General features: G+C 31.9%; 1 protein-coding gene and 1 long non-coding RNA gene across 2 annotated transcripts; one reads left to right on the top strand and one right to left on the bottom strand.

The window, feature by feature from the left end:
- Positions 1-485: 485 nt before the first annotated feature.
- On the bottom strand, positions 486-14,900 carry LOC145108919 (uncharacterized). The gene is made up of 3 exons (XR_013708646.1): positions 14,747-14,900; positions 1,586-1,803; positions 486-652 (listed from the first exon to the last, which is right to left on the bottom strand). It is a non-coding gene; the product is annotated as an uncharacterized LOC145108919 (long non-coding RNA).
- AGL26 (tRNA (cytidine(34)-2'-O)-methyltransferase) lies at positions 5,652-8,359 on the top strand. Its single transcript, XM_079083876.1, has 7 exons — positions 5,652-5,859; positions 5,991-6,091; positions 6,709-6,777; positions 7,252-7,310; positions 7,501-7,561; positions 7,639-7,692; positions 8,038-8,359. The coding sequence occupies exons 1-7, from the start codon at positions 5,685-5,687 to the stop codon at positions 8,317-8,319; spliced, it is 801 nt and encodes a 266-aa protein (XP_078940002.1). The 5' UTR covers positions 5,652-5,684; the 3' UTR covers positions 8,320-8,359.
- Positions 14,901-14,932: the final 32 nt, after the last annotated feature.

Raw genomic sequence — 14,932 nt, 5'->3', positions numbered from 1 at the left:
AGTACGCCCAGCGTACTAGGTGGCTTCCACGTCAAAAACACGCATATGAGTACGTTGAGCGTACACTCGCGTACGCCCCGCGTACTCATTTACCACCTTTTCTCAATAAGGGCTAAACTTGACAATTTACCAAAAGAACAAGGGCTTATAAGGTATACCTAGTCTTGGGATGTTACACTCTAAATCACATCAGAACACCAATTATATTCTCCAAGATATTTAACTGTACTTAGAATAAAGTTAAATATGGAGATGATCGTTTTCATAGAGTTCACACAAACTAAATTTAGTCATATCCATTAATAAAGTCTTTCCTTTAAGCTAAGTATGAATGGTTACACTTCAGCTATAAGACTTTGTTATTCTAAAAATGGGATTTTTATTTGGACTTAGTATTTGGATATTGGAACATTATAACAAATATCTGAATATTGTTTTGATATATTGGGATATGATCTTCACAATAATACTTGTTGTGTTCTATATTAACATATTTAATACATGAATAATCTTATTATTCTAAAAGTTGCAACGTCCCAAAACTGTTAGAAAATTGTTCAATATAAACATTAGAGTATCATAAAAAAAGTGTGGAATCTCTGGTGGATGCAATGCAATCATGTCGGGTCCTTCCCCTTGTTACAAGAAGTACCTGAAATATTTAAACTTAAATCCGTAAGTACAAAGATTAGTGATTTTGTCAAAATTACACATGCCATATATATCAATACATATCATGTGAATGTTGTGGTCCTCCTAAAGTTTTACAATCACTTTCGTTGTTGTAGTCCTCCTGCAGTCTTTACTGCTATGGTTCTCCCATAGCCTTTCATACGGTCACCATGGTTCTCCCATGGTCTTTCATACAGTTGACATGATCCTCCCATGGTATTTCATAAAGTTTCCATGGTCCTCCCATGGTCTTTCTTTGAGTTGCCATGGTCCTGCCATGGTCTTTTATGCAAAAGTCACAAAGAAAGTCTAACATCCTACAAAGTATAGTAAGAAGATTAATCGGAACAGAAATCACATATTAAAACCACTGGAGTGGCTAAGATGGTTGTCCAGCTCCCTGAACACCTACTTCCTATAATAGTAATCTCTACGGGAAAGTATCACTTAATAACACTTCATTATATTTCTTTTATTCATTGTCATTAGATTTATAACAATCGGTCCGCACTTGATTATGTGTCTCAGTTATCACGTTAAGATTATCTTACTCTCAATGAACATGATTAATCTATCCCTTAGATAAATCTTTGTCTCCTTCAGTTTCACTTTTATTTTAATCCAAATCTCTGAGCCCAAATACTTGGTCATCCCAAAACATGTCTCTATGATTAAGTTCAAATTCAATATTTATTAGAATTATAACTATGTTCTATGTCACATCATTTACGAGGCTCTATTTTCTAAAATTGTATTTAAAATTTAATTAAAAATGGATTCTAACTCCTTTTAAACAGATACTCTAAGCCATATGTCCATTAGTTTAAGAACACAAATAATATTAGATTGGTCCTAGTAAAAAACCTAATTTCCATTACATGTGAAATAAAGAAACTGAGAAAGCCAAGTGTACCTCATGTACGATGCATGTACATCATCATCCAACCCCAAGGCCGATGAAAATTTTTCTCCTTTGAAGCCTTTTTTCCAACGATGCCCTTTCTCTGGCGATATCTCCTTCTTGCTACTCGATCTCTCCTTTGTATCTCCCTATCTCTTTCCATCATCTTTCGTTTGTCAGGGCTCTGTCGGAACTCATACTCCTACGTGTCGGGTTATGAAGTCAGGGCTCTGTCGGAATTCACACAATTTACTAGGCTCAATGTTCTAAAATTATATTTAAAATTTAATTAAAAATGGAATCTAACTCCTTTTAACCAAATACTCCAATATATAAGTCCATTAGTTTAACCAGAGTACATACGTGGAAAAGACTCAATTTAACGTCTTACTGTTAAGCCGAGTAAGAACATTCTTAAGTATTTGTGAAGAACCAAAGACATATTCCTAGTTCTTGGTGGCAAGGATACGTTAAGAGCGAGTGGTTATAGTGATGCCAACTTTCAAACAGATTGAGACAACTTTTGTGCTCAATCTAGGTGGGTATTCTTGTTGAATGGTGGAATGGTAACTTGGAATAGTTCCAAGTAGAAAATGGTGGTTGATTCTACTTGTGATTCAAAGTACATCGCAACCAGCAAAGCATCAAAGGAAGCAGTTTGGTTGAATAATTTCATCGGGGATCTTGGAGTAGTGTTGACTATTAAAGAACCAATGGAACTCCTTTGCGGTTACTTTGACCAAAGAACCAAAGGATCTTGGAAGGACCAAGCACATTGTGAGAAAGTACCATTATATCCAACATAGATCTGAAGATGGGCATTTATTGGTGAAATGAGTATCATCAGAGGATAATCATGTTGATCCTTTTATTAAGGCATTGAGCAAGGCCAATCATATCGAGCATGCTAGGAGTATTGGATTAAGAGATGATGTTAGTGATTAGTTGATAACTTGAAACTTTGTAACAATACAAATTGTAATTGTTTTGATGATTAAATAATAGAGATTTGTTTATGAGTATGTGTATTGCCTTCTTTAATTATTTATTATTGTGTTTCACTTGGTATGTTTACTTCCAGAATTAATTCTATTATTCAAATTTCATAGGCGGTCATACTTTTGGAAGTAAGTAGTGAATTAAGGCTGTCAACACAACATTATTAGATTGTTCATAGTAGTTGAACATGACATGGTGATTACTACTATACTCATGAGTACTTGAAATAGGGATTTAAGTATTAGTTAAACCCGAACTTAGAGATTACTTCATGGATTCAATCAGGAGTTGTTCTAAGATGATAATATATAATATTCTTAAAGCAGAGATATATAACTCATAGTCTGCAAATCAGTTGTGCATTGGTTTACACAAACACATCTCGTAACTGGATGTTATAAATATTAATTCCATGTATGATTTCGTAAGTAAAATGTATGATTATGTAGTCAAAGTTTATTCATTTCGTTTGCCTTAATAGGAAAAGCGATATATTTGGGCCCCTCGATAATTTGATGTTAGCAATATAGTGTTGGACCTAGACAGGAATAAGTTGATATGTTCAGTTAGTACTCTAAGGACGTCATGACAAATTGAGAGACCGGGAAACATAATATTGGACCATGAGATTAATTATAATCAATGTCTCATGTCCATACGATATCATGAAGAATGAAGAAGTATTTGATCACTTATCTTAGGGTCGATGTCTAACATGAATTAGAGTTCGTCATAGGCTTTAGAAAGTACACTTTACTGTTTGGTACAAGGTTATACTTGCAATTGTAGTTATAAACATATCCAAGTGGGAGACTATTAAATTAAGGTGTCTAGCTGTAAAGAGTGACGCTCTCAAATGAGAGGTCATAGGTTCAAGTCTCATTAGGAGACATAGGTGGTGTTTAGGAGTAAATTAGGAATAAATTAGTTTGTCGTTTAAAAAAAAAAGCAAATTCCTTTTTGGGTTGACCTCATAACTAGAAATAGATTAGAATGACATTTGGAGAAAAAGAAAATGATTTATTAATTTTTTATGATTAATAAATTAATTGGATTGATTAAATTGATTTAGAAATAATCATAATTAATTTGAAATCAATTTTGGGTTGATTGGAATTAATGGAGGGTACAAGGGCGGATTTATAATTTTTGAATAGGTGAGCAAATGAAGGATTTTATGTACTTCCTTGCTTGGATGGTTTTGGAGGGTCCTTGAGGAGCTTATGGAAGCCTTTAGGGATTGATAAGGATAACACTTTGATTGTGATTAAAATAATATTATTTTAAATTCAAATTAGAGTTTATTTTTTCTGTTTTTTTTCTTTTAGTTTTTTTTTTTAAAAAAAAATTATGTATTTTTATTTTTATCGTTTTTTTAATATCTTTACTACACACTTGAAGGTACTAGTGTTTTTCTTTATTTTTGTTTTTATTTTTTGATTTTCTTTTTTATTTTTTGATTTTCTTTTTTATTTTTGTTTTTTTATTTTTAAACTAAATATCGTTTTGAGTTTTTAATGCTTAACAATTATAATATTTTAAATAAGAAGAATATTAATGATCATAATATTTTTCGTTTCATATTCTTTTGAATCATATTATTTTTCGATCATAAAATTTCGAGTCACGTTATTTTGAATCGTAGTATTTTGAATCATATGATTTTGCATAAATAATATATTCAACTAAATATAGTTTTTGTCAAAAACAAATTATGGATCATTATATATTTTGAATCATTTAATTTTGAATAAAAAATATATAATTAAGGATTATAAAATATTTTAGCCTAAATATTTTTAGATCATAACAAATTAAGGATCATAAACAAGTTGAATCAAAAGTTATTTTTGAATCATAAATATTTTGAATTAGCACATTTTGTATCATATTATGTTCAATATTTTTTTAAAAAAATAATATTTCTTAAAATTAAAAATAAATACTTCAAAAACTTATTTTTGAAAAACTCTTTGCACAAAAAAATTTATTTTTTATGATCTATGGAGAATTTTTTTCTGGGTTTTTTTTATAAAACATTTTTTTTTTGTTTTTCAAAATTTCATGATTGTGCTCATTTTGTAGAGAATTAAATTTTAAAAAGTTTAGATTTTCATATTTATTTTTTCAAAGAAAAAAAAAAGTTGTCACCAAAAAACGAAGTGAGTGGAAAATGTTATTAACAAAATGCATTTAGTATTCAAATATTTAATCTTTAACAATTAATATCCTTTTAGTTTTTAAAAACATTAATTATCAAAGTATAGGATTATAAACGACGCTGGAAGGGTTTTTTTTTTTTTTTCTTCTTTCCTTTTACCCATTTAGCCTTCAAACAATTAACCTTTGACGGAAAATGTCAAAATATCACACATAATTACAAAAACGTCATATCATCTCGCGAGATATTGACGATAAATAAAATCAAATCACCACCTTTTAATTTTTTCAATCCTGCAGCAATGATTTGTACTTGTAGTCCTCACCTATTTTTTAGTCCTCACTCGATCTAACTTTTATATATATATATATATATATATATATATATATATATATATATATATATATATATATATATATATATATATTCGAAGGATAGACCTAAGAATGTGCTTTTATTTGATAACATAGTCACACATTCATTTTTTTGGTGTAATAATAGGTGTAAGAATGTGTTTAATTGGATTGGGTGACTTCAAAACTTGTTGATGATAATTTTGTAATTTCTTGTTCTTGTCTAGCTTCTTGGTAACTTTGTTTTAATAAATGATATATATATATATATATATATATGTCATTTGTTCGTATTCCACGAATCCTCTATGATGTGGTTGTGTTACTTTTCTTCTCTCAAAATATTAATATATTGTCTTTGAAAAAACAAACACCATCTAAGCTGAAAGGAGAAGGACTAAGTTGAAAATAGTAATAATAGAGGGACCAAAGTTGGTAGAAGACAATAACTTAGAAAGGAGAAGGACTAAGTTGAAAATAATAATAATCGAGGGACCAAAGTTGGTAGAAGACAATAACTTAGCTCTCGAATAAAAATTCATTCTTTCCATAGCCTTGGCACTAACACACCGAGAGAGATAGGACGCAGAGCATAAAAATGGAGACAACGGCAGGTTTTAAAACCCTAGGTTTTATGACGACGCCATGTTACATCCACTGTTCAGGAATAGCTTCATTTCGTCGTTGCCCATCTTTCTTGCTTAAATTCAAAAATAAATTCAACTCCCCGCTTACTCATTACTCCTCTCGCTCGTCTCCCGTCTGTTCACTGTGTATACCGCTTTCTTTCTCTCAGCATCGTACTTAATTTAATTAGTTAGGACTGTAGTCGATTTTCGAGGATGCGGAGTTATTTAAAGCTTAGTTTTGATGAATTACAAGTAGCATTCTGTGTATTTTGCAGCTGAAAATTCGACTGGGGATTCATTGGTTAGTGGGATTGGTGTGGCGGGAAGCAAGGTGTCCGAGGGTAAACTTCTTCAAGTTGTTTTGGTTTCTCCACAGGTAAACTTATTGCTTCAGTTCATACTAAAAATAAACACTATTTCGGCCAGCTGAGGTGTTCGGAATTCACCCAGATAACTCCATTGCCTTTTAATCTGTCTAATAATAACTATATTAGTAATATCTTTAAAGATATATTACATATTAAATCTTTATTATATAAACATTTTGGTATTTAAATTTTCGATAATAATTTAGTTTAACATTTTTTTGCATGATCTGAAGTCTAATCTAAACGATTTTTAAATGTTGAACTAAGTTTTTGTAAGACTAGGTTTGAGGTCTTTACATTTTGTTCTTTTTCCACAGGAAATGTTTTTATAAACAACGGCCTTCAGAAATCTGAATAGAAATCTCGCTTTAGTTTTGCACATGAGCATTGGATTTTGTTAAAAAACAAGCATAATGTGATAGATACAAACCTCTAAACAGTAGTATTGCTTTGTTACTTGTTGTACTTTGTTGCATTACACTTGTACTATGTACAAGTGTAAAATTAGTCATGATACTATGTTTGGTAAGTTTGATTGTTTGTAATTTTTGAGTTGATCCGCATGATTTATCCAAAATTAATGGCATGTGGGCATTGCTTTTGAAATTTATATGATCTGTTGCAGATTCCTGGAAACACTGGGTGCATTGCTAGAAGCTGTGCAGCTTCAGGTGTTGGGCTACACCTGGTTGAGGTAAGCACATCAGCCTTTGTTGTTCTAAGTTTATTTTACAAATTAGCTTAGAAAATATATTAAACAAAAGTTGGTTTATTTACAACTTACATTGTTTAATCATAACTTATAGGGATATCATATCACAAGTTTAGCAGTATTGAATCTAAAACTGTTGTGTTTCTTACAACTAATGAAAGAGATGAATAAATAGTATCTAACTTTCACAGCGGAGGTTGATACGAACTCAAATTGACCAAAAGAAATATAGTAGCCGAATGATTAAAAAGAAAATAGAAGCTTCTTGAGTTTTCCTTACAATTCTAATGTAAATTTTGTAATGCCTTGTATTCAACCCTAGCACTCTTATTCATACATATCCTAACTTTGGTAACTAACAAAATAAACATAGATTAGGAATGATAAAACATAAAGAATAACCAGCATTTGCAAGGATTCGATAAGTTAAAATGGTAAAACATTTTCCTCCTTCAGCCACTGGGATTTGAGGTGGATGATACAAAGCTAAAGCGGGCTGGACTTGATTACTGGCCGTATCCTACCATCAAAATTGTTCATTTGATGGAATGAAATTAGATTAGAATCTTATTTTTAAAAATTAACTCGTACATATGGTTTTATTATATACTCTTATATTTGGGTTTTTAACCAGCTCATTTCATTAATCATTACATTGTTTATTCCATTCTATCCAGAATGTTCTTTCCTTAATCTTTACATCAGATATGTAGTTGTTAAAGTGCACAGCTCATGGGCAGATTTTCGAGACTATTTCAAACAACAGGTAGTTATTTTTTTTAAAGCTTTTCTTCAGCTGTTATTCACTTATTCTCTTATAACTTTGATCATTTGTGATAACAGAAAGGTGAAAAAAGGCTGCTGGCATTTACTAAAAGAGGGACAAACATTCATTCTGTAAGTCACCAAGACTCCTATTATTTGGGTTGGGTTCAACAAAAATAAATAAATAATTAATTTGTCTATTATAGCATCCTTCTTTTGTTTTCTTTTCTTCCTATAATAAATAACATCGTAATTTGAGAAATCTATAGCAATGTCATCAAAATACGAAGCAAATTGGGTAGGTCTTTCAAAGTATAATTGAAATTGAAACTACAATGCTATAATTAATAAATACCAAGGAGGGAGTTTGTATTTAAAAAAACTGAAATTACAATGTTATCATTATATTTTGGGTAAATGTCAATTGTTGTAATAGGAATAAAAAAAATGAATTGGTATATATAAAATCTCATGCAGGATTTCTCGTATCGAAGAGGGGACTGGCTCGTATTTGGGTCAGAAACCACGGGCCTACCACCGGAAGCTTTGGTTGACTGCAAAAGTGAACCACTTGGTGGCGGTTTGATTAAAATTCCAATGATTGAAACTTATGTACGATGTCTTAATCTATCTGTTAGTGTCGGCATTGGTTTGTATGAAGCTTCACGACAACTAAACTATGAGCAGCTTCAATCCCATTCCCATAACCAACCGTGTCACGATACCCGCTTACCTTTAACCGAAGATGTTTTTGCATAAATTCATGAAATCAAACAAAAGACTGTTGATTCTTCTTCTATTACCTAAGAATTAGTATGTGGTGAGAGGTTAAATACGAGGAAATACATAACAATTCTATGACTGAACAAAAATTTCAAAGTATAATATTCTAATAAGAAAACTGGTAAATTTCAATCCTTTAATTTCGTAAATACACAACTGTTATTTCTTGCACTTATCCTACTTTTGGCATTTTACCCTACCTATACTTGTATCTACTATCTAGTATTGTGTCGTGTAGTGAGCCTTGACCAGTGTCATGCGACAATTTTTAATCTGTTTTGTCTTATTTAAAATAATTTAACAGACAAAGTTCATGATTTCTTGTATATGGAAAAAACATACATGCGCTACTTATTAGAAAAAGTTCTATTGCGAGAGAGATTAATTCTAACCTCAAGAAAGATACAAATTTGTAAGAGAATATGAAGTTGGATAACAAGTACTTCATAGGTTAATACGGCGACAAATTTGTATAGAAATTATTAAATTTGATATCTCATTCACAATGTGCCTAATCTAAAAGGCCAGTTTCTGGTTTGATGTCACTATTTCATTATGTTTTAACAATGGACAAATTATTGGAATCCAACATCAATTAAAAACCAAAATAACATAACAAAAAAGGTAAACACCAAGATGTAAAACAGTGTAGATAAAATAAACCAGCTGCAACCTATAGCTTCCATTGACATGCGAACATATTGTAGAATAATGAATGTTTGTTGTACTATAACATTAGTAGAAAGTATACGTTCAGTCCATCTCCAAATTGAAACGCTACTTAATGGCAAAGGTTTTATAGAAGCCGAAACTTATTCATCTCCAAATTGAAACGCTACTTAATGGCAAAGGTTTTATAGAAGCCGAAACTTATTCAACTAGTGCACTCAGAGTTTTTCTTCTTTCAATACTAGTTTCAGGATCTGATCAAATCATATTATTACTGTTTACAAGATTAATGATAAGGATATTGACTCTTATGTTGCTTCTTGGTAGCCGGACGGTGGTCATTCAACAAGCTGGTGATATGGAGCGGATTGAGAATATGGATATTGCTCTGAAAATTAAAGAAATTAAATTGAAATGGTGTGCAAAAGGGGAGGAAAATACCAAATTTTCCATGGTACTTTGAAAAGAAAAAGGAGACAGATGGGCAAGGGCGGACCTAAGTGGTTCCTGTGGGTGTGTGGGTGGGGGGTTCTGGGCCACTACTCCGTTTCATGCAATGTCTTTAAAAATTAGTGCCACTATTATTATATAGATCCAAAAAAAACATGGTGCCATTATTATTTAAATTTATGCGTTCGCATCGGTAGGTTGCCATTAAATTGAGTAAAAAAAAGGAGGGAAGTTGGATTACGATTCCTACCGAAGTCAAAGCTGTGTTTTTTGATCATTAAAAAAAAATTCCAACGGTTCACGGGGGTCCTATCCAAAACCGAAGCTTCAGGTTCAAGAGCATAAGTTCGCTGCAGATGACAACGTTAGAGGAAGGGTTCTCGATACAGGAAGTCATAGAGATAGTTTGGACCAAAGAGCTTCTAGCCTAGCGGTATCTGGTGTTGTCTTCTCTCATTAAGGTCGAGGGTTCAAGTCCCTTTAGGGACATATGTGGAGATTTAGGAGTAGAATAAATTTGCCGTTCAAAAAAAAAAAAAAAAATAGAGACAGTTTGGGTTATGGTGGTAACAAAGCTCCACGTCTCGATGGGTTGTAATTCTTCATTTATAACCATGTTTCCAAAGGTTGAAAGGCCGTTGTTTATTATAGATTATAGGCATATGTATCCATTTGATATGATGTCATAAGAATATAGCTGGTTCTTGGCTTCTTGGCAACCAGTTAGCTAGAGTAGTCGATTTTGTCATAAGTGTGTAGTCAGCTTTGTTTAAAGGGAGGCTGATTTTGGATGAGCCTTTGATCATGAATAAGATGATTTAGTGGTACAAACAAAGGAAGAAAATACTGTTTTTTTGAAGATTGATTTTGTAAATCTTATGACTCGTTAAGTTGGGATTATTTATTACAAGTGATGACGTTTCTAGGTTTTGATGAGAGGTGGGGTAGGTGGATAAATGCAATTTTGGTCTCTGATAGTTTCTTATTAATAATAACATATGTCTTGGTCAATGACATTCCATCTAAATAGTTTCTTATAAATAATATATTTGTGACAACTTGTTATTGTTGTGACCATATATGATCATATGTTATTAGTGAATATAATTCTAACATGATTCTTGAGCATAAAGATCCAACAATCTCCTACTTGCATAAGACTCATGATAGATTGATATAGACAGTGGTAAACGTCTAACAACGCTTCAATGCTTCTAACAACATATGGAGAAATGCCATTCAACAACATCCAATTCCTAAAAAGATCAAAGCTCCAATCGATGTATAAGGTAAGTTATCAGTTATTCTGTTGTTACAGACATAATGTTGAACATGAGATATAGATCGCAATAAATCTTATTAATATTCAACTTTTAGTAAGACGCCTTAGATGTCTAACTTTCAATACTAATAGAAACAAATCCCTTCTTCACTACATATGTCTCTTGTGTAGTTCATATTATACCTAATAATAACTTTTATAACTGTCTGATCAAAGAATAACATTTAACCATATCAAAATATAACATTCCCCACACTCAAGTTCGTTATATGTAAATCAGGTTTAAGAATACAAATATATTACTTTTATCAAACATCACTCATGAAAGCGATCAACAAGTATCTATGAACTTGGCTACAACGCTTTGTCTACTCTCATCTTCTGAAAGTCAACCAATCAAATTCTTATTAGTTTTACCTCATAGTTGTTCCCACAACTATAACTAGGGATGAGCGTTTGGACCGAATAACCGAACCGAAACTGAAACCAAATTAGAACCGAATAAGCTATCTGGTTCGGTTCTCAGTTTTGTATTTTACGCTTATTTAGTTCTCGGGTTTATTCGGTCCAGTTTAACCGAATAAAGGCTTAGTCGGTTCTAAAGGAACCGGAACCGAAAATTGAAAAGTTTTTGGCAAGCTTGATGTTAAAGGTAATTCCATATTCCATTCCATTGTTTTGTTTTTGTTTTTGTTTTTTTTTTTTTTGTTTTTTTTTAATCATATTTGTAGATTTTTAACAACTTTGAATTTGAACTGTTAATGTCTTTGTTATTTGTTCGATTTGCCCAATTTACACAATTTATATGTTATTTTTTTTGGATATGTTATTTTTGGTTTTATATTTAATGAGATACATGCCCCTAATCAGTGGGTATTGAATAAGGGTGAGCATGAGTCATTTTTGACCTAAAACCGAACCTAAACCAACAAGCTTCGGTTTTAAAAAAACTAAACCCAAACGCAAACCAAAACCAATAGGTTTGGTTTCTCGGTATTCCACGGGTTCAGTTTTGGGTTTAAACCAAATCAAACCGATTTCTAGTTTTTGCTTAGGAAAAGACTTTATTATATAGAGTAAGATTTTTGTTTGAGTTTCATCCCGGTCTCAATTGATGCTTAAAAGAAATAGAATTACCCTCTCTTTTGTAAGAAGAAAGTTGTGCATCGGTTTAATCTCGTGGGGGATGTGGGACGAAGTTGAGATTTTAAGAAAATAAGTTTGTGGACGCGCCTCTCCTTTCAAAATAAAAGTTACGATAAATGGAAGCCAAAAATCGAACACGAGACGTAAGGGATGGAGGTCCTAACAACCTTTAACCATATATATATATATATATATATATATATATATATATATAGAGAGAGAGAGAGAGAGAGAGAGAGAAAAAAAAAAGTTCAATAGAGAACCATTATTAATCAACGAACCAATGAATCAATCCAAAGCGTTGAAATTTAAAGCGATCAACGGTAAAGGAAGAGTTGTAAACTTTTACAATGGACGCACATGCACCGGATTATAACAAAACTCACTTCCTTTTTTCGTTTAAAATTTTTATTAGGCCATGTTTTTTATCGGAAAAAAAAACCGAATATACCGTTATTCAAGATTTTTTGTCCTCTTTCCATAAAGAACCATGATGATATATAAAAACGAACTTTTTTTTTCGAAAAAAATCCACTTCATTTTCTTTGTTGAAAAGTTAAGGCCTATTTTTTTATAGAAAAAAAAAATTAATAAATATATCAAAATTCATACTTTTTTGTACTTTTTAAACATAGATCTATATTCATGTTTAAAAAAAATGATATTTCAGTTCAGATTCAAATTGTGAACCTGTTCAGATTCATATTGTGAATCTTCTCAGATTCACAGTGTTCCATAATAGTAAGTCAGATTCGCAATGTGATTCTGAACTGATCGAGCTTTTTCACATTGTGATTGTTAAAAATTGAAATATTTACAGTTTAGATTCACAGTGTGAATCTACATTGATCAAGGTTTTTTTTTTAGTCGGTGTTGATGTTTATTAATATTTTTGGTATAATTAGTTTTTTTTTAAATAAACTTAAATATTGAAAAAAACTAACAAAATGAAGTGAGTTTTTTCGGAAAAAAAAGTTCGTTATTTATACATCAACATGGATCTCTATGGAAAGAGGACGAAAAACCGAGAACAACGGTATATTCGATTTTTTTTTTCGATAAAACATGTGACCTAAAAAAAATTTAAACGAAAAAAAAAATGTGAGTTTTTTGGTAAGGAGGTGAATTTTTTGATATAATCCGATGTGTGTGCGTCCAATGTACAAATGTACATCTATTTCTTTGGTTGTTGGTCATTATGATTTCCGACGCTCACGATTGATTCATTGGTTCATTTTTAATTATGGTTCTCTATTGAACCTCACCCTATATATATATATATATATATATATATATATATATATATATATATATATATATATATATATATAATCGGTTCGGTTTGGGTTTGCTCGATTTCATATATTTACAAAACCGAACCCAAACTGGTTTTTTCGGTTTTAAGAAATATAAACCCAAAACCGACAGTTAAGGTTTGGTTTCGGTTTTTCGGTTTCGTCGGTTTTTTTTTGGTTTTTCGGTTTCTAGGTTCGGTTTTGGTCACTTAGTATTGAGAGATGAGTTTTCTGTTTCAACATGTTTGCGGAATTTTAGGCCAACTTTGAACTGTCATAGCGACTTCATTAATTGTTTGATTTCCCCGATCCGGTTTATTCGTTTTTTTCGGTGTTTTGGTTCATTTCGATGCTTAAACATATAGTACATGTTTTTCAGTTAATAATCGAACTGAACCGGTAATACTCGAACTGAACCGGTAATACCCGTACCGAACCAAATATTGGTATGATCGGTCTCGTTTTCGATTACTACTTTTCGTCTAATGCAATTTTCAATTTATTTGGTTCCAGTCTGGTTAGGTCCGATTTCGGACCAAATACTTCCCTAACTATATATAACCGACTATGGAACTTTTTAGAATAACTAGATTATTCATGGATTAAACATGTTAATATAGACTACAACAAATATTAATGAAAACATTATATATTAATATACCATAACAATACAATAGTTGTTATAGCGGTCCAATATCTAAATACTAAATCCAAATCACATATTGCTACTAGAATAACGAAGTCCTAAGCTTAAGCATGACCTTTTGTGCTTAGCTTATGGGAGGGATTCATGAATGTCTCAAACTTAATTCTAATATGTGTGAATTTTACGAATACAATCATTTTTTAGTTAACTTTATTCCAAATATAGTTAAATATTTTGAGAACATGATTGGTGTTCTAACATGACAGAGTCTTTAGCTGGAATAAATGTACTCTCGTTGTCACAAAAGATTTCTAGGTACTCGTTGAAGGACTTATCCTAGTTTTTCAATGAAGTTCTTCATCTAATCGTATTAAATTTGCAACTTCCGAAGCAACCCTTGAATCTAGATTATTTTTATAAATTTGCAATCTCCCTTTTAATCCAATGATAATGCCAAAAGATACCTAATACCTCAAATCATTGAGTAATGCCCATATTGGATGTTTTGACCCACAAGTGTGCTCCTCGTAATCTCAATAACCGGGTTGTCGGCAGTGTAAATGTCTGTCGAGTGGAGTGTGATGGTGTGAGGTGGTCCAACGATGTATTGTGGAATTTTAGGGATTTCTGAATTCATTACATCATCGTGGGAGGAATATGATTCAATAGTCGTCGAGGGAAAGGGAGGTAAAGGGTTTGTTTTCACACAAATTTGAGAATAGGAGTGAGTGGAGGAGAGCCGACGAACATGGGTGAGGTTTCGGTGGTTGCCATGGTTGTTCAGAGCGGTGGTGATGTTGTTGGGTTCTCGAACAGGGAAGCGACGCAGTTGGCCGGTGATGGTGTTACGAAGGATAGAAACAGAGGGGAAGGGAGAGATGAAAGATGGGACAAAGTAGAATAGAGAGAACATACCTGAAAACCGACATTGATGCAGTGGTGCGATGCGATGGTGGCGAGAAGATGAAACACAAAGTTTCTTTGTACTTTTACTTGTAATTGAAATTAACCGGTGCGTTTATTTGTTTTTCAAACAAACAGTGAAGTTGACCTGGACTTTTACTTGTAATTGAAATTAGTCCTTTTTTTTATTCGGTGAAA

This window comes from Lactuca virosa, chromosome 1 (assembly GCF_052849685.1).
Source record: "Lactuca virosa cultivar CGN04683 chromosome 1, Lactuca_virosa_CGN04683_v6, whole genome shotgun sequence".
NCBI classification, from domain to species: Eukaryota; Viridiplantae; Streptophyta; class Magnoliopsida; order Asterales; family Asteraceae; genus Lactuca; species Lactuca virosa.
The sequence above is the reverse complement of the archived record's forward strand: the minus strand, read 5'-3'. Positions and strand labels throughout refer to the sequence as shown.